At 36.1% G+C, this 21,337-nt stretch overlaps 1 protein-coding gene across 6 annotated transcripts in view; it reads left to right on the top strand.

The window, feature by feature from the left end:
* The window catches only part of ERBB4 (erb-b2 receptor tyrosine kinase 4), a 1,283,620-nt gene that overhangs the window by 874,245 nt on the left and 388,038 nt on the right, over window positions 1–21,337 (top strand). For all 6 annotated transcript variants that reach the window (XM_061383869.1, XM_061383859.1, XM_061383854.1 and 3 more), the window contains exon 4: window positions 5,953–6,087. In XM_061383869.1, the coding sequence (XP_061239853.1) occupies window positions 5,953–6,087 (135 nt within the window). The remainder of the gene's footprint in view (window positions 1–5,952; window positions 6,088–21,337) is intronic.

Below are 21,337 nucleotides of genomic sequence, written 5' to 3'. Positions count from 1 at the left end.
TTGGAGAGTTTTGAGCATTACACTGCCAGCATATGAGATGAGTGCAATTGTGCACTAGTTTGAGCATTCTTTGGCGTTGCCTTTCTTTGGTATTGGAATGAAAACTGAGCTTTTCTAGTCCTGTGGCCACTGCTCTGTTTTCCAAATTTACTGACATATTGAGTGCAGCACTTTCACAGCATCATCTTTTAGGATTTGGAATAGCTTAACTGAAATTCCATCACCTCCCCTAGCTTTGTTCATAGTGATGCTTCCTAAGGCACACCTAACTTCACATTCCAGGATGTCTGGCTCTAGGAGAGTTATCACACCATTGTGATTATCTTGGTCATGAAGATCTTTTTTGTAGAGTTCTTCTGTGTATTCTTGCCACCTCTTCTTAATATCTTCTGCATCTGTTAAGTCCATATCATTTCTGTCCTTTATTATGCCCATCTTTGCATGAAATGTTCCCTTGGTATCTCTAATTTTCTTGAAGTGATCTCCAGTCTTTCACATTCTTGTTTTCCTCTATTTCTTTGCACTGATCTCTCTGGAAGGCTTTCTTATCTCTCCTCGCTATTGTTTGGAACTCTGCATTGAAATGGGTATAACTTATCTTTTCTCCTAAAGAGTGCTTATTGAAAAAAGATAACTTCCATTCTTCTTTGGTTTGGTCAGAATGTAATTTAAAATTACGAACTATACCAGGAATGAACTGTTCAGTGTTGGTAACAAATGTCAGGGGAATTTTTTTCAGTTCGATTTAACAAATGTTCATTGAGTAACTGTTGTTTCAAATTTGACATAATAGGTACAGCAGTGAAAAATATCCCCTGCTTTCATGGAGTTTAGTCTCAATACTTCAGGTATAAATCATGTGCTATGTATGTTAAATTTAACACGTTGGAGAGGAGTGCAGTTTACAATTTACTTAGTACCCAAAAAAGCTATTTTTTTTTACTTGACTTGCACATATTAATCTAGTAGGAAGTGTTTGAGACACAAACATATTTAAGTGTTTAGTGGAGTTGTTTAAATAATGAAACTATACTTTTTTCATAGAAAGTTGTATTTAATATATCTTATTGTATTTCAGTTCAGTTCAGTCGCTCAGTCATGTCTGACTCTTTATGACCCCATGAACTATAGCACGCCAGGCCTCCCTGTCCATCACCAACTCCCTGAGCCTAGCCAAACTCGTGTCCATTGAGTCGGTGATGCCACCCAACCATCTCATCCTTTGTCATCCCCTTCTCATCCTGCCCTCAATCTTTCCCAGCCTCAGGGTCTTTTCGAATGAGTCAGCTCTTCGCATCAGGTGGCCAAAGTATTGGAGTTTCAGCTTCAACATCAGTCCTTTCAATGAACACCCAGGACTGATTTCCTTTAGGATGGACTGGTTTTATCTCCTTGCAGTCCAAGGGACTCTCAGGAGTCTTCTCCAACACCACAGTTCCAAGCATCAATGGAATTTTTATAGAAGACCGTTTTGTTCTGTGAACTTGCTGGAAATATTTTTATATAATATGATAAGACTCATGGGAAAAGACTCTGATGCTGGGAGGGATTCAGGGCAGGAGGAAAAGGGGATGACAGAGGATGAGATGTCTGGATGGCATCACTGACTCGATGGACGTGAGTTTAAGTGAACTCCTGGAGATGGTGATGGATAGGGAGGCCTGGCGTGCTGCGATTCATGGGGTCACAAAGAGTCAAACAACTGAACTGAGCAACTGAACTGAACTGAAGACAATAGATAGCAGATTTTTTTCTACCAGTTGTTTCAGTGACCAAGAATCTATTTGTGTCTGTCTTTATTTACTCTGATATATTTCCTGCAGGAAAAGTGAAGTTAAATGGAATGAGATTATTATACCTTAAACCCATTTAGTTATTCAACATTTTTTGAATCCTTCTATACTTCCAGGCATCTTTGTTTGAATTTCAATTAAATCTGTGCCTCATTTGCCTGGATTCCTTTGAAATTGTCTTGTGTCATGATTTTAACATATAATTATTAATCATAATTTCATGCTGCTAGTGGAATACAAACTCTTGGTATAACAAAGTTGACACAGCTCTTAGCAAAGGTATAGCCAGACATTTTTCTGGTATCATCCTAGATAAATATCTTAACAAGATTTTCTATTTTTCTAATCTTTGTCCCTTTTTCTAATCTAAACAGATAATTTTAGAAAAGCTTTTATGGTCAATGACTGTATGGCTTTTCCTAGTGGTTCAGACAGTAAAGTGTCTGCCTACAATGCAGGAGACCCAGGTTCAATCCATGGATGGGGAAGATCTCCTGGAGAAGGAAATGTCAACCCACTCCAGTATTCTTGCCTGGAAAATCCCATGGACATAGGAGCCTGGTAGGCTACAGTTATGGGGTCACAAAAGTCAGACACGACTGAGCGACTTCACTTTCATTTTCTTTCACGGTGAAGGTAGAAACATTAGCTATCCCTTTTGTCAGGTAAATAATCTGTGTCTTTTAGCAACTTTCTTGCAGGTTAATACCTTTTCCTAGAATTTTCTTAGTCCAGCAATAAATCTAACTGAATATATCTACACAGAACATATTAATTAATATTCCAACACTAACACTGTATAAAGTTATGAAATAAATATAAATGAGTAAATGCAATTTGACATTATTTCCTGATGCATATGCAGGTAATCAAGTTTATCAAAAGAAAATATAAGATGAAGTGTACACAAAAACTCTTCTATAAATTTCAATAAAATATACACTTTCTGATTGTGAAATTATGGCATTCAAAGGCAGATTATGGTCTGAGCCAAACATAAAGGGAAAAAAAAGACTACTTTCAGGGAAAATATACACATGCATGAATAAACTATCTATTATTAAGTACTAAAATGTTATAAATCCTGATGACCAGAATTGCTAGCAGATGCTGAGTTTTGAATTCAGAATGATAAAAATATCATCCAGATTGATCATGATTATAGTCTCAGTTTAAAATTTGAACATGTAAGATTATACTTGAATTTTTATTGCCTCTTTTTTAAATCCTTTTCCATGTATAAGCCAAGCTCTTGAACAGAGTATTTCTAAGAAATAAACGTTGACATTGGTAGGAGATTAATTTTGTTGAAGAAAGGGATTTGATGCAATTATTATTCAGCATAATATAATCTGATTCTTTTGAATATTTTTAGATAGGAAGTTGTAGATGGATGCTGTGTTCCTTCAGTATGAACTCTTTAAATTAAAATGTGACTCCTGAAAAATATACTCTTTCTACAATGTTTGAGCTATTACATTTTCTATTCACATTTTTTTAAAGCAGAGCTTTTCTAAATCTAGACTGAAAAATAACCTTTGTTTCCTGGATAGCAGTCAAAATCTCCTTTCTTTGTCACCTAATGAAGAATTATTCCTAGAGCAGAAGAGCATCACCTAATGTCTCATGAGAAAGCTATTAGTATGAGATCCTCACATTTCTTAGATAGAAACTTAATGCCAAACATTAATGCAGAAATCCATTTTCACAATCTTTCTTACCTCTTACATCTCCCTTCTTGCTTTGATGAAGATTGTATGGTTAAGTCATGAAAAATAATGAACTGGGTTGTAGAAGTAGAAAGATGATCTAATTTCTTTGTTTCTTTTTTTCCCCCCTCCCATTTGAGAAAATGGATCCAATAGTCAGTGATACAATTAATAATGGAAATGGGATTGATTTTAAATGTGGAAAGTCCTACAATGTCAAAATTAATCTGGAGGATTTTATACATGCAATATAGTAAGGCACTTTATATGTGACCTCCAATCTTACTTCCACAAGTACTTTTTTTATGGTGTTACATGTTCCTCTCATTCTTTTATGCCGCTTTTTGGTGTAAGGGGACTCTTGGCTTCCCTCATAGCTCAGTTGGCAAAGAATCCAACTGCAATACAGGAGACCCCGGTTCAATTCCTGGGTCAGGAAGATCCCCTGGAGAAAGGCTAGGCTACCCTCTTCAGTATTCTTGGGCTTCCCTGTGGCTCAGCTGCTAAAAAATCCACTTGCAATGTGAGAGACCTGGGTGGGAAAGTCCCCTGGAGAAGGGAAAGGTTACCCACTCCAGTATTCTGCCCTGGAGAATTCCATGGACTGTATAGTCCATGGGGTCACAAAGAGTCAGACACAACTAAGTGACTTTCATTTCACTCAGACAGTCTTCACTTTCTTTAAAGGTTTAGCTTGGAATACTGCACAGGAGAGGGCTTCCCTGATGGCTCAGGGGATAAAGTATCCACCTGTAATGCAGGAGACACAAGAGACAAGTGTTCGATCCCTAGGTCAGGAACATCCCCTGGAGAAGGAAATGGCAAGCCACTCCAGTATTCTTGCTTGAAAAATCCCATGGACAGGGGACCCTGGTCACCGGTTCACAAAGGGTCCAACCCAGCTGAGAGACTAAGCACACACTGCATAGGAGAGATGATTTTCTTAAGGCCAGCACAAGAGACAGATTTGGTTGATGTCCTGATATCCCATCCCTCACCGTCCTTGCTAACACTCCTGCACATTTTGGGTTTTGTTCGCATAACAATATGTCCACCTTAAGAATTTCTCGTTCAGTCTAGGATATTGGTCTGGCCAATAATATGCAGACTAATCCTTGGGGAAACATCCCTTTTCAAATCAAAAGCCACCTGTTCATTCTTTTGTTTTCATCTTGCCTTGAATTCAAACATCTTTAGATACAGCAGTCATCTTATGCTTGGAATGAATAAAGCCAACATACATAGTAGGTTGTGGGTACTGCAGAATAGCTAAACTAATATCCACAACTGCCTCTGATAAGTTTCTTATCATGTGAAAAAAAACAGTCAACGCTTATCTATATAAATCACTGTTAATTGAATTTTGTTTTTTGTATCTGACTGCTTTATGGACTGTTATATGATTTCTCTTGTTTTTGTATTAGGAAGAAAAATGTAATATATATTGAGTAGGAAGATGCTATATGTATTTCTAATCAATTTCTCAAAATGATAAGAATAGTATTTTCAGAAGGAAAATCGTATTTTCTACCTTTTTGTCTGGATAATGTAAAGCTATCTGTACAAGAATCTATGTATATAATCAGCCACTGTTCAGAGGGAACAAGTTAGCTGATTAAGGCCAGTGTCGTAAAATAAGAATCAAGTAAAAATTGGTTTTGGTGCATTGTATCACAGTCTTGCCCTGTTGCAATGAACCAGACAATATCTATGATATCTTGCTTTGTGTTGTTCTTAAAGAATAATTGGCAGTTCTCTTGACTGAATTTGAGATGAATAAAGAATACTTTTGTGATTGAAGCATTAAATTTACCTTCCATTTTTTGCTAATTACTTACCTAACTGACTCCAGTCAATGTCACATTGACTAAAACAATATTTTTAAGGGAAACTTGGCAATTTGCAGAAAGCCTTAAAAATATTTACAATCTGTGAATGTTATTTATAGGAAAAAAAATTTGAAGAGCTAATCAGAGATAAACAAGTTAAATGACCAAGGGGTGATTGGTTAAATAAATGCTGTTTAAGTTACACCCTGGCATATCATATTCTCCTTAGAAATAACACAGAATAATATTTAATTACCTTTGACTATTAACCATTTAGTATTAACAAAATTACCAGGTTATGAAATATATATGCAATATTATTCCAATTTCAGAGGAAATAAAACAGAAAAGAGACTGATAGAATCTGTTCCAAACAGTGAAGAGTGTTTCTCTCTGAGTGTTTGAATTATGAGTTGTTATTTTTCTTTGTATTGTTCAATGTTTTCAAATTTCTGCAATCTATATGACTCAGGAAAAAGGTATTTTATAAGAAATCTGGACAATTAACAAAGTAACTGTAATTTAACCCTGAAGATAGCTTAAGAGTAAATTATTTTGATTGACTACCTTTCGTCATCAAAAAGGTTGACAACAAATCTATGTTTGTTTGTTTTAATACAGAAATCCTAAATGGCGGCGTCTATGTAGACCAGAACAAATTTCTTTGTTATACAGACACTATTCATTGGCAAGATATTGTTCGGAATCCATGGCCTTTCAACCTGACCCTGGTGTCAACAAATGGTAGCTCAGGATGTGAGTAGCATTATCCTTTTTAATGTCTCAGAAGATTCTTCTACCTATTGTTTTCACAAAAATGGCTTATGTTTGTCATGTCCTAACTAATATTTGAATTTTGACTGCATCCCATTCTATATAACAGAACAAGCTTTTTACTTTTCAGCTCTTTTTAGACTCATACTCCTCCTTTACAAACTCTCATTTTCTTAACTGGATCCCTTTTGCTCAATCTAAATCATGTTACCATATTTCTAAGGTCTAAGCCTGTGGCCTTTTGTCTGTAAACTTAAGGCTGGTGTATAGCTTCTGCTTCAACTCTTTGTGACTGTTATATCACTGAGAAAATGGTAATAGGACAAAATGTACTTTCTTATTTAGTGTAATTTTTAGTTAACAGTAGAAACCAGTGAACATTTTAGAATCTCTAAGCCTTCATTTACCCACAAAACCTGCATTTACCCACAATTCTAAACAGTATAAAGAGTGGAGAAATATAAATTTCATGCAGAAGAATTTCATTACATTCTGATTTTAGTCATTAGCCTAATAAACCAACTGATTTCCCATTCTTAAAGTGTTTAGTGTGTCTATCACAGATAATTTATTAGATTCAGAGTATTTAATATGATTAAATGACAAGCAAGTAATATTTGAGCTATCATTAAAACCTTTGGAAATTATTCTGCCTGGATTCTGTTTCACTTTCATAAAGCAGACTATATTGTCCCCACATTTATTATTACTGACATTTGTATGAGAGCAGAATCTTTATCAAGTGTTAACTTGAGTTTTGTATTTCTCATCTATTATTATATGTATCTCATATGAAATCATAAGTATTTTCACACAGTTCAATAATTATTTGCAATAGTACTAATTGTGTTATAACACTTTTGTAGGAAATCAAACTGTAAGGGACAATTAAATTTATTGATGGTCCTAATAATATAATAGGGAAATATGAATATATTTGATCTAAACTGACAGCTGTGTTTCTAATAAACGGCTAAAATTTTTAGAAAAAAACTAAAGTAATGTAATTTGCTTGTCACCTTTGAGCAGAAATTTATATAAGATATTATCTTTGTTCAACAGTGTTCAACTTACATACCTTGTAAAATTATATGTGAATGAAAAATTGAATCTGTTCCTACTAACAAAGCAAATGATGTGCTTCAGAAATGGCTTCAGTTTTCAGTCTGCCCACATTATAGTATGATTTATATGAAAGGGAAAAATCATAATGTTTGGATAAGAGGAAAGGCCTACTGAATTTCAGTTTATTAGGTACTGGCCTCTAATGCATGAGTAAGATCAGACAAGGATGAAGCCCAAGACAGAAGGAAAAGGTATTGTCATCACCAGCCTTACAGGATGTAGAGCACTGAGGTCTGATGGATTTTTCAGCACTTTCACAGACAGCATCTCTTTTTGTTATTTTTTTGAGGGAAAATTTGAATATTGGTGCCTATAACCAAGCAACATTAGCTGTGTTTGCTTTTGAGTGCAAATAATTGCTGGTACAAAAACTGTGAATACAGAGTAGATTCACAACAATGATTCTTTACAGATTAACCACAAATTGCTTAATGACATTGGAAAGGCAATGGCACCCCACTCCAGTATTCTTGCCTGGAAAATCCCATGGACGGAGGAGCCTGGTGGGCTGCAGTCCATGGGGTCTCTAAGAGTCGGACACGACTAAACGACTTCACTTTCACTTTTCACTTTCATGCATTGGAGAAGGAAATGGCAACCCACTCCAGTGTTCTTGCCTGAAGAATCCCAGGGACAGGGGAGCCTGGTGGGCTGCCATCTGTGCAGTCGCACAGAGTCAGACACGACTGAAGTGACTTAGCAGCAGCAGCTTAATGACATTATTTTTTTACATAATGTTCTATTTGCTAATCCAGTATACATAGTGCATGATACCACAGCTGATAGTAATCAATAGCTGGTCTAAGTCAAGTGGGCCTAAGGAAGGATCACTACGAACAACGTTAGTGGAAGTTGTGGATTTCCAGTTGAGCTATTTCAAATCCTAAAAGATGGTGCTGTGAAAATGCCGCACTCAGTATGCCAGCAAATTTGGAAAACTCAGCAGTGGCCTCAGGACTGGAAAAGGTCAGTTTTCATTCCAATCCCAAAGAAAGGCAATGCCAAAGATTGTTCAAACTACCGCACAATTGCACTCATCTCACACGCTAGCAAAGTAATCCTCAAAATTCTCCAAGCCAGGCTTCAACTATACGTAAACCGTGAACTTCTAGATGTTCAAGCTGGTTACAGAAAAGGCAGAGGAACCAGAGATCAAATTGCCAACATCCACTGGATCATCAAAAAGGAAGAGAGTTCCAGAAAAACATCTATTTATGCTTTATTGACGACACCAAAGCCTTTGATGCTGTGTATCACAACATACTGGAAAATTCTTAGAGATTGGAATACTAGACCACCTGACCTGCCTCCTGAGAAATTTATTATGCAGGTCAAGAAGCAACAGTTAGAACTGGACATGGAACAACAGACTGGTTCCAAATGGGGAAAGGAGTATGTCAATGCTATATGTTGTCACCCTGTTTATTTAACTTATATGCAGAGTATATCATGTGAAATGCTGGGCTGGAAGAAGCACAAGCTGGAATCAAGACTCCCGGGGGAAATATCAAATACCTCAAATAAGCAGATGACACCACTCTTATGACAGAAAGTGAAGAAGAACTAAAAAGCCTCTTTATGAAAGTGAAAGAGGAGAGTGAAAAATTTGACTTAAAACTCAATATTCAGAAAACTACGGTTATGGCATCTGGTCCCATCACTTCATGGCAAATAGATGGGGAAACAATGGAAGCAGTGACAGACCTTATTTTTTTAGGTTCCAAAATCACTGCAGATGGTGACTACAGCCATGAAATTAAAAGACACTTTTGCCTTGGAAGAAAAGCTATGACTAACCTAGACAACATATTAAAAAGCAGAGACATTACCTAACCAAAAAATGTCAGTCTAGTCAAAGCTATGGTTTTTCCAGTAGTCATATATAGATGAAAGAGTTGGACTATAAAGAAAGTTGAGCACCAAAGAACTGATGCTTTTGAACTGTGGTGTTAGAGAAGACTCTTGAGAGTCCTTTGGACTGCAAGGAAATCCAACCAGTCAATCCTGGAGAAAATCAATCCTGAATATTCATTGGAAGGACTGATGCTGAAGCCGAAGCCCCAGTACTTTGGCCACCGATATGAAGAACTGACTCATTGGAAAAGACCCTGATGCTGGGAAAGAGTCAAGGTGGGAGGAGAAGGGGACAACAGAGGATGAGATACTTGGATGACGTCACCGACGGTATGGACATGAGTTTGAGTGAACTCCTGGAGTTGGTGATGGACAGGGAGGCCTGGCATGCTGTAGTAAATGGGGTCGCAAAGAGTCGGACACGCTGAGAGACTGAACTGAACTGAACTGAACTTACTATGGCTTTATCCTGAGTCAGTCGCTTCATTTATCTTTTCGCCATGGTTGATTATTGGCAGTTCTTGTGGTGTTAAATTTAACTTCCACATTGAGTCCCGAACTACACACCACCAACCAATCAAATCACCCAAGTTAAGAATTTAGTAGGCATCATTGATTTCACCTTATCTTTGGCTCTTGGCATTTATTTAATCACTAAATTGATACTGAATTTGCCTGTTTGTTTATTATACATACTTTTAAGTTGCCATTGCTCTAGTTCAGGATTTCATCTATTGCCTGAGTTATTGGAGCAATCTCCAAATTCTTAATATTTTTTTGAGTCCATGACCCTGTAGCAGTCTGATGAAATCTATAGTCACTTTCTGATAATACTTAAATGAATAGGCACAAAATAAATATTTTATAATGTATGTCAATATGCATAAAATTAGTAAATTTATAAAGAATTACAATGAAAAAAATTATGTTGAAACACACCAGTCAGCATAATTTAAATCTATGATATAGTAATATGTTTTTTTATTATATTACATAAAGTATTCTAACAGTGGAATTAATATTCAGTGTGGTTTGAAGTGGTGATTGGCATAAATATTATTTTAAAAAGGAAAGTCTCTTTAGCAAATATGTTGACAAAACCAGATAGCCACAAGCACAAAATTGAAGTTAAATTTTTATCTTACACTGTATATCAACATGAATTAAAGATCTAAATGTAAGACCCCAAACATTTGTAACATTTCCCCCATGAAGTTCGAGAACCTCCTAAATTCTATCCACAGACCTTTTGGGGGGTCCAAGGATCCTTGGCTAAGAGCTGCTGTATTTAGGTACTCTGCTTGCCTTTAGTCCTGACAACTCCACTGGACAAAATGCCCACAAGGGCTCAATTTAATGGAAATCTAACCATGACCTTGTCTAAAAACCATCACTGCAAGTGTTATGTAGGGTCAAATCTGAACAAATTCAAAGGCTTGGACTTTTCAGCAGATTCCTACTTATTTTCCCCCTTTATGGAGTGAATTCTTTCAATTCTTTTGTCTGTATTGCTCTTCCTTATCTGTTTGCCAGACAAAATTTTGTTCATACATTCAGACATTTGTCAGTTGTTCTCTCTTCTAAGAAGTATTCTCTTTACTGTCTAGATTGGGTAACGTTTTCTGTATAACCCTGTAACGACCAGTGCTGAAACCTGGCATGCTGCCTCACTCTAAAATAAAAAGTCCTTGTATAGAATGCCCAGTTCATCATTCTTTCCTCTGTTCTAGCATATGATAGATGGATAACAGATATGTACTGAATAAATAAATAAATGAAATAGATCAGGTCATAAACAGGAAAAACAGATGGATTCAAATTATATTTTATTCCATCCATCATTTATATTAAAGAAAATAGATCTGAAAAATAAATCATAATCAACAGACAGGTAGCTTATACATTTCAGGTATTTTTCAGGTAATTAAGCCAATATGCATCTGTATCCTTAATTTAATTTATAAAATTATAAGTTATACTATTTCTATTAATTATATTTATGTTCTATTTGTATGTGTTATTATATTTATAACAATTGTAAGATAAAATATCTATGTTTCCTTTAGTGTTTAGAGACACTAATTTGTGTAATAATTGTAAATATATACAAATCACATATTTTTGACAAAGAATTTAATAATATTTGATTACTTAATTATATTTTTCAAGATACTTCTTAATTATGCTTTTGGATATGAGTACAATACTAATTCTTAAAGCAGAAAAGTACAATATTTTCAAGAGCAACCGGGCCATTTATTGACATAATGTTTTGGCTATAACTGAAACATTGAGGAAAAGGTTTGAAGTGTCTGAAGTTTAAGTTTGAAGTGTTTGAAATTTAATATTACTTATTTAAAAATATGTTATTTCAGAATAATTATAACCAAATGGTATTTTTCAACATACTTCAGAAATCTCAATCTAAACTTTAGCAGAATAAAGAAGAAATGAGAGTCTTCTTTCTCATACAGATCCCTAGCAAGACTGATAATATTCTAACATTACTGAATAGCTACATCAATAGGGCATATTAAATAAACTATCCTTTACAGTGGAAAAACCATATGATGAATGATGTTTCACTTATTTGGAACTCTATAATAACACTCAATAATGTCAAAATACTGGAAATTAGTCACTCACTAAAAATTAAGCAAATGCCATTAAATCAGAACCTAAATATGAAAAAATAGATTGACAGTATGTTCTAAGAAGATGTATAGTTAAGAGAATGGATTCAGTAGCCAAACAGGTTTGTTTGAAATCTAAGTAGTTAGTTTGAAATCTAACTTGCCTCTTAATATTAATAGGTATGTGACCTTGGGCAAGTCACGTATGCTTTTAGCATCTCAATTTCCACAACTATAGAAGGAGAGTGTCAAGAACTGAGCTGAGCTGCAAGACTTCATGGTGGTCAGTTAAAATAAAGGACCAATAAGAAGATAATACTCATGCTTTTAATGGCTTATGGCAATAGTATAAGCAAGAAGCTACACTGGAGGAAGTGTGAGGTCCATTGGGTCATTTTTCACCAGAAAACAGAATGGAGAAAAGGTGTCTTACAGTACCCCCACCCCTCTAAAAACATTTCAGCAAAGGCACCCAAGGAAGGTGTTTGATATAGAGGCCTCCAGATGGACCATCAATATGCTAATGGCTGGTCAGGGAGCTGTGAGTTCTCCTTGACTGCACTCCCTGTAGAGACTTCAACACACTGATGTGCACCATCTTTGCTGTGAGGAGGGCTGCTCTCCTCTGTGAGGTTAGCCAGGTAAAGATTTTGTAGCTATTTGTGGCCATGCTTGAAATATCACACATAGGTTCTTGGCTAGGAGCTTATATTATCAACTTCCTAGGATTATTATAGGTTATTGTGAGGAAGGGTTTATTATGAGGAAGAAACAATTAATTTGTGTCAAAATTTGAGTGATTTCTTATGTTAAAGGAATAAAGAAAAAAGTGAAAGAAAGTGTTAGTTGCTTGGTCATGTCTGACTCTTTGCTACCCTGCCAGGTACTCTACTTTGCTACTCTAGCCTGCCAGGCTCCTCTGCCCATGGAATTCTCCAGCCAGGAATGCTGGAGTGGGTAGCGATCCCCTTCTAGAAGGGATCTTCCTGACCCAGGGATCAAACCCAGGTCTCCCACATTGCAAGCAGATTCTTTTTTTTTTTTTTTAGATTTTCAGACAGGCTTTATTAAGGTAGTAATAACACTTGAGCTGGGCTTCCACTCAAGCAGATTCTTTACTGTCTGAGCCAACAGGGAGGTAAAGTATCCTCTGATTTTGATTTGTTTTTTTTTCATATGACTTGGCCATTAGACTGAATTATATTTTATAATATGTAACAGTGATATTTTCATTATATATTAATTACTTGGCATTTTATTATATTTCTGTTTCATATGTTTTAGCAAACAGAGGATAATATTTCATAGCTTTATCTCACAGAGACGCTGAAAGGAACAGTGCTCACATGCTACAGATCTTAGTCTTTCTCTCTCTTTAGCTTACACCAGATGCACCTCTCATTCTCAATTGCCTTCTAAAACCAAATACTAGCTAATGACAGAAGTGGGAGTGTGAGGGAATTGGCAAATTCATTAAAGACATTAAATTCACAAACATAATCTGAGAATGAATCATTTGTTTAAACCAGATGTTCTGCCTACATTAAAATCATTAGTAAAACTTAAAACTATATTTATCTTTTAATGACTATTGCATATATTAATAATTGCCTGCTCCTAACTATTGCATAGTGTCCTACACAGATAACTTTGATGAACTAGAAAATAATCAAATATCAAAATATAGTCAAACCTGATTTTCTTAGTATATCAACTATTGTTACTCCTTCAATATTAAAATAGTTACATAAAATACACGAACTTTTCAAAGTTTAGAATTTCATAGTAAAGGAAAAGACAAAATTTATCCAGGATAAATTTCAGTGCAGCTTCACTTTTTGTGTATTATATACACATATACCCACTTTTACATAAATACATATATAGAATCAACTTATGACACCACCCTGTGGCAGAAAGTGAAGAGGAACTAAAAAGCCTCTTGATGAAAATGAAGAGGAGAGTGAAAAAGTTGGCTTAAAGCTCAACATTCAGAAAACTAAGATCATGGTATCTGGTCCCATCACTTCATGGGAAATAGATGGGGAAACAATGGAAACAGTGGCAGACTTTATTTTGGGGGACTCCAAAATCACTGCAGATGATGACTGCAGCCATGAAATTAAAAGACACTCCTTGGAAGGAAAGGTATGACCAACCTAGATAGCATATTGAAAAGCAGAGACATCACTTTGCTACCAAAGGTCCATCTAGTCAAGACTATGGTTTTTCCAGTGGTCATGTATGGATGTGAGAGTTGGACTGTGAAGAAAGCTGAACACCAAAGAATTGATGCTTTTGAACTGTGGTGTTGGAGAAGACTCTTGAGAGTCCCTTGGACTGCAAGGAGATCCAACCAGTCCATTCTAAAGGACATCAGCCCTGGCTGTTCTTTGGAAGGAATGATGCTAAAGCTGAAACTCCAATACTTTGGCCACCTCATGCAAAGAGTTGACTCATTGGAAAAGACTCTGATGCTGGGAGGGATTTGGGGCAGGAGGAGAAGGGGACGACAGAGGATGAGATGGCTGGATGGTATCACCGACTCGATGGACATGAGTCTGAGTGAACTCCGGGAGTTGGTGATGGACAGGGAGGCCTGGCGTGCTGTGATTCATGGGGTCGCAAAGAGTTGGACACGACTGAGCGACTGAACTGAACTGAACTGAAGCTTTTTTGAGTTTTAAGATAAAAGTTTTAATTAGAAAAATACGAAAAAAAATTAGAAAGCATAAATTAACCTGCATGAACTGAAAAGACAATTCCCTGAAATGGTGTATAAAATAAATTCTTCATGAATCTCATCTGACAAAACAAAAGAACTAAAGGTCACATTAAATTCAGATGCAATTTTTCTAAACAAAATATGAGCAAGCAACATAATCTTGGAATGTATTTTTTAAAAAATAACAGCAAGTGGAAGTTATGCCATCTTTTAATGCTGTTATTGAGAGTAAGGACTTGAACCTGACCCTTATCTGAGAAGGTCTTTATAAGAAGAGGTTGATTGAAATTCACTCTAGCATAAACCTTTATGTAAGAACATTACAAGTGCAAGCATAGCATCCTTGCTAGCTCGGTTTTCTGGGATAAGATTGCATTGCTTCACTTTTTGAGTAAAATGTTCGTGACAGATTTTTATTTTCATCATGTGCAACACTTTTCTTTCAATTGAGCTTTTATCAAATAATATATGTATATAAAGCTAATGAAATATGATCTTTGCTTTCTAGAAAATAATAGAATATTCCTCAGGGGTACTACACCCCAGGTGGCAGAACAGAAAAAATTCTCCCACAATAGAACTTTCTTAGCTCAGTTCAGTTCTCATATTTATCATGCATTTCCATGTGATATTTTATTTTATTGCGAATCATATATATATATATGTGCTGCTGCTGCTAAGTCGCTTCAGTCGTGTCTGACTCTGTGCGACCCCATAGACGGCAGCCCACCAGGCTCCCCCGTCCCTGGGATTCTCCAGGCAAGAACACTGGAGTGGGTTGCCATTTCCTTCTCCAATGCATGAAAGTGAAAAGTGAAAATGAAGTCGCTCAGTCGTGTCTGACTCCTAGCGACCCCATGGACTGCAGCCTACCAGGCTCCTCTGTCCATGGAATTTTCCAGGCAAGAGTACTGGAGTGGGGTGCCATTGCCTTCTCCAATATATGCACATTTACATATAATATATATGAGACCTCCCCAGTGGCTCAGTGCTAAAGAATCTGCCTGCAATGCAGGAGACCCAGGTTCAATCCCTGGGTTGGGAAGATCACCTGGAGAAGGAAAGGGCAACCCACTCCAGTATTCTTGCCTGGGAATTTCCATGGACAGAGTAGCCTGGTGGGCTATAGTCCGTGGGGTCTCAAAAAAGTCATGACAGAGATTTAAACAATGACAAGAATATACGTATAAAGGAAACAAATGTGTGTATAAACACATATACTTACATATACACACATTTGGTCACAATATTTTATGAGTATACATTAGTTTTCACTTTCCTTTTACATGTAAATCACCTAAAATCTGGAACAAATTCCATAGTCTTTCCATTCTGGCCATATTCTCTTACTGCCAACCCCACCCTCTGCTACAGATGACTCCAGTAAACCTCATGGCTGTGCTTGAGCACTCTCTCAACAGCTCTTAAGTGGGGGTACCCACCACGCTCCAAATTTCCTCAAAGAATAAATGAGATTAGTGATGAACATGATTTTTCTAATAATAATAGTGCTTATTGAGGGGCAGAAAGACCCATATTTGGCTTTTGTGTTCCGCTCTTGAGTTACAGGTAAGGATGCCCCTGACTTACTGGGACCTTCTAACCATTTCCACACCTTTAGGGCAGATACCTTTATTGTCTCCTAGATTTGTTGCCCCTTCTCTCCAGGAAAATGGTTATTTCATTTTGTTTCTATATTTGTAGCAATATTAATTCATTGCATAAGAAAATGCCCACTCTACGCATTTAATGTATATAACTGGCTTCCTTAGAAAATAATATATTGTAATGTCCTTAGAAAAGTTTAAATAATATTTTAAATAGTACATTTCCCAAAGCATCATTTGTTCAGTCTAAAATTATACCATGTCGGAAATGTTCTAAAAAATGTTTAACAACCTCTCTTCACAAAATAAGGAGTAAAACATGTCACTGATTTGTAGAGTTTGCAATTTTCATAGTGTAAATATCCCTAATGTTATCCCTTTTTAGCAACCAATGTAGATTTTGGAAGAGATGCCCACTTAGCATGCATTTAGGGAGTATTTCCAGCATACAGATTCAATAGACATGAACTAATCAGGAAATAATACATTTTAAGTATATATTGCCTTTGTTTTAATAAAATGTAATTGTACATTTATATCATTTTATGTTTAGAAATGGCTGTACTTAACAACCAACTCTCACAATTCTAGAAAATTTGATTGTAAGCCAAGTACACTACTACCATGTGTGAACATCAGTAGCTGTGGAGGTAATGCGAGGCTAAACCCAGTACAGTGCTTATCATTTCTCTCTGTAAGGATGCAAAGAGAAAATTAAGCCCACATATCATACATGGTATGAGCTAATCATGGCCCTTAGCCTCCTCTGGGGCAAATGGTGAAAAAGCACACACATACACCTCAAGAAAGAATAACCTCTTTAGAGACAGGACAGTTTAACTCAGAACTTATGGAGGAAAATACCTTCAGGGTCATATTCTGCTAACATTTTTCATTTAAATTATTAAACAGTATACTTAGCTTCTGCATTCATGTTAACTTCTTACACCCAAGATTTTCTCAAGAATAACAGATAGAAGTTACCTCTGTTTCACTAAAAGCCTTGCTTACAGAGTGAGCCTTGTTCACCTTTCAGAGTAAACTGAGTTTCTGCCTCAAAGATTAACTCCTCTGCACCCCACAAACATATTGCTCTAGCTGTTAAAATGTTCGATTTTCTACCCTCAAATAGATCTTCATGACCATAGATTGTCGGAAGGAAATAGCAGAGATGTTGTGTATCATAGTCTACTGTTAACAAAAGGCAAGGTTTTCTTATGCCCATTGATAAGTAGATTAATGGTTTCCAAACTTGGACATTTGTCAGAATCTACACCCAGGGATTCTTATTGAGTAAGTTTGGTTTAAGGATGAGAAGCTACCTATTTTCAAAGTAATCTAATTTGTAACAAGGTTAGGGGTAAGTAGCACTGATCTACTGTAGGATTTCGATGCTAGTAAAATGATTAGTAAAGCTTATTATAAAGATCTTGTTTCATACTGTATGCTGATTCAAAACTGACATACAGTGCATAGACTTTCTACAAGTGAGTGGCTACCAAATATTTCATGAGCCTCCTCTTAACAAATATGAAACTGTCATCACGTGAAACTTCTTTCACTAATTTCATTAATACCTATAGCAATGCTTTAAGGGCCTGTGACCTTTTGGACTTGATATATCACATACAATTAAAGAACTGTATTTCTAATTCTTATAGAAAGTCTGTAAGGTAGATATTAAGAGCTCCATTTGGGGTTGCTGAGAGTGATTTTAGCAGTGAGTGCTCACGGTCTTCAGGTGAATGGTTGAAGAGATCAAACTTTTATAAAATGGCAGGTCTCTGGGGTTCAAAGTGTCCAGTTGAGGACAGCTATCAAGATTTTACTGTTTGAAATTATTTTAAATTTTAAGAAAATTTTTCACTATGGAAATTTTTATTGAAAAAATCATCAGTTAACTAAAAGATACTATGAAAAAGGCTTTCACACTGTTCAGACAGAATGGAGAAAGGCCATGCAATCAGACTAATCAGCTTTTCTTTGAAGTAGTATCTCCTAGCATTTTTCAAAATGGAGAACTTTTGGAATCAGAGATCCTTAGCAATGAATGATGTCTTTTTTATTGGGGAAAAAAAGGTAATAAGAGCTACAGGCTTTGCTTGAACTGGGTAACAATCACAAAAATCCAATCAAAGTGATATAATAAAAAAATAAATTTTTCCTAATTGTCTTATAGATGGATAAGTGGATAAGCAAAAAGAGGTATATACATACATACACATACTGCTTTAAAAAGGCAGAAAATTCTGACATATGCTATAAGCTGGATGAACTTTGAGGAATTTATGCTAAGTGAAATATGCCAGTCATAAAAAACATACCATAAGATCTTACTATATGCAATACTTAGGGTAGTCAAAAATCATAAAGACAGAAAATATAGTGGTGGTTGCAGGAGCTAGGAGTGCAAGAGATTAGGAATGATTTTTTATTTCAGAGTTATAACATGACTTATACGTAAGGGATAGATTGTGATGATTGTTGTCCAACAATATGAATGTATTTAATTCCCCGGACCTGTATACTTGAAAGGAGTTAAGATGGTAAATTTTATGTTATGCATATTTTTCTCCAGTAAAAATGTTTAAAATATAAATTTGGAAACATTCATGTAAAGTGACTATCAGTAAGAGAACTCTGGTGATTTTCCACATTTTTTATTCCATTTCTTCAATAATTTCAAAAAATGTCCCCCTATGTAAAGCTTTGATTCATCCTGCTTTGTGTAGATTTGCAAATAACTCTAAGTCTGAAAGAATTAGGTGTAGGGATTGAAATGCCAGTTGGATAAAAATTGACTTAAATTTTCACAAATTTTAAGAGACGTATCTGGATAACATAAGATACTGTATGAATTCAAATAACAAGTACTTGGTTAGTGTGAAAGAGATTACAGAGCATTCCATAGCTGAGTTAAAAAAAATAAAATAAACCCTGTTTATATACTGGTGTTTGAAACAACTAGATAGAATTGAATAAAAATTGTACTGAATCCATTCAGTATTACTCTCTACTATTTTTCTCTATGGGCTTCCCTTGTGGCTCAACTAGTAAAGAATGTGCCTGCACTGTAGGAGCCCTGGGTTCAATCCCTGGGGTAGGAAGATTCCCCTGGAGAAAGTGAAAGTGAAGTCCTTCAGTCGTGTCCGACTCTTTAGGACCCCATGGACTATAAGTTACCATGCTCCTCGGTCCATGGGATTTTCCAGGCAAGAGTACTGGAGTGGGTTGCCATTTCCTTCTCCAGAGGATCTTCCCAACCCAGGGATCGAGCCCAGGTCTCCTGCATTGTAGGTCTCCTGCATTTACCATCTGAGCTACCCACTCCAATACTCTGGCCTGGAGAATTTCAAGGACTATATAGTCTCAGTTCAGTTCACTACGGTCGCTCAGTCGTGTCCGACTCTTTGCGACCCCATGAACTGCCCCACGCCGGGCCTCCCTGTCCATCACCAGCTCCCAGAGTTTACTCAAACTCATGCCCATTAAGTCAGTGATGCCATCCAACCATATCATCCTCTGTTGTCCTCTTCTCCTCCTGCCTTCAGCCTTCAATCTTTCCCAACATCGGGGTCTTTTCAAATGAATCAGCTGTTCGCATTAGATGGCCAAAGTATTGGAGTTTCAGGTTCAGCATCAATCCTTCCAATGAATATTCAGGACTATGGTGTCGCAAAGAGCTGGACATGACTAAGCGACTTTCACTTTCACTATTTTTCTTCAATTTGTTACGCTATAATGGGTTAAGAGTAATTATGTATGTGTCTGTATTCTGTTCTACAGCCATAATTTATAGATTTCCTTACCATTCACATGTTTATTCCTGTTTACTAATGAATTGATTATTGTTTTCATGAAACTCTATTGCAAAATTGAGTGGAATTTAAAGAACTTACATTTTCCTTTTGTTCTCTAATTTCTCATCACTTAGAGAAAGCTAGGAAATTAAAGGAAGATGTTTATAAGTAACTGAAAATGACGTATTCAGGTTACCCCTTTCATACCATTAAAAAAAAAAAAAGTTTTAGACATGTCTTCCCTCTCCTGTTGATTCCCCCTACTATGCCACTTTTATTTTAAAGTTCAGAGCAGAGGTAGGAGAGAGTCTGCTAGTTAAAGTGAAGGGTTGGGGCAGGGGAGCTGACATCCCTACAGTGAACTGGGGAAAGATGAATAAGGAGATCAAGCTGCTAACCCATTTAGCAATCTTTCAAGCCTAGATTGTTGCAGGCAGCCCTATGCAACTTTTACTTAATTCTTTGCTGCCTGGCAAGAACAAATTATGTTCTATTTAGAGGTGATTCTTTTGGCAATTGTAGGTGCTCTTTCTAAGCAGGGAAGAGAAAATGGAAAGGAAATTATGCAGTGACATTTCTCTTAAACTTCTCCTTTAAGTATAAGTAAGAGAAATATATAAAAGGAATAAAAAAAAAAACCTTGATTAAAAAATGTACAAAAGAAAGTCATCTCAAAATTAGATGTCCTGAGCATCTTCTTTTATTCTCCTAGCTTCTCACACTTTATTAAACTAAGATTTTTGTCTAGGTAGCTTTAAAATATATATTCTCTGTGCAATCAGTTCAAATTCTATACCCAGGAGTAGAACACAACATCATAAGAGCTACCTATATGTCCAAGTTACTAGTTACTTTACTAATAATTATTACTAGTTATAATTTGCCAAAGTGTGTTTTCCGGAATGGAGATATTTGCTTTACCAGAAAAAAATACAATGATAAAACTAAAAGCTTTTAAGAGCAATAAAATGTTGGATAATCAACACTTCATTTCTAAATTTGAGTTATATAATTTTAAATATCAAATATTTTATTGAAAAAAATGTGCTGTGTATTTTTAATGGAATAAATACACATCTGTGGTTCCTTGTGGCTATATGATTGCCAGAGATCTTTATGTTTGTATGATTGACAGAGATCTTTATGGTTGTATGATTGACAGAGATCTTCCTCTTTGACTCGGTAGAGAAAAATAAATTAATATCATGCAGTTTTGTAGCATTCTTATGAAACGATAAATTATTCCTATTAATCCACACAGCAGATTCAGACATTTTACCTGAGGGAGAAAAAAATATTATTTCATTAGTAGTAACAATTTAGAACAAGAGTATAATTCGTACATGCATGCCAAGTCATTTCAGCTGTGTCCAACTCTGCAACACTATGGACTGTAACCCACCAGGCTCTTCTGTCCATGGGATTCTCCAGGCAAGAATACTGGAGTGAGTTTCAATGCCCCCCTTCAGGGGATCTTCCCCACCCAGG

Source organism: Bos javanicus, chromosome 2, assembly GCF_032452875.1.
Source record: "Bos javanicus breed banteng chromosome 2, ARS-OSU_banteng_1.0, whole genome shotgun sequence".
In the NCBI taxonomy this organism is placed as follows: domain Eukaryota; kingdom Metazoa; phylum Chordata; class Mammalia; order Artiodactyla; family Bovidae; genus Bos; species Bos javanicus.
This window is presented reverse-complemented; position numbering and strand designations above follow the sequence as displayed.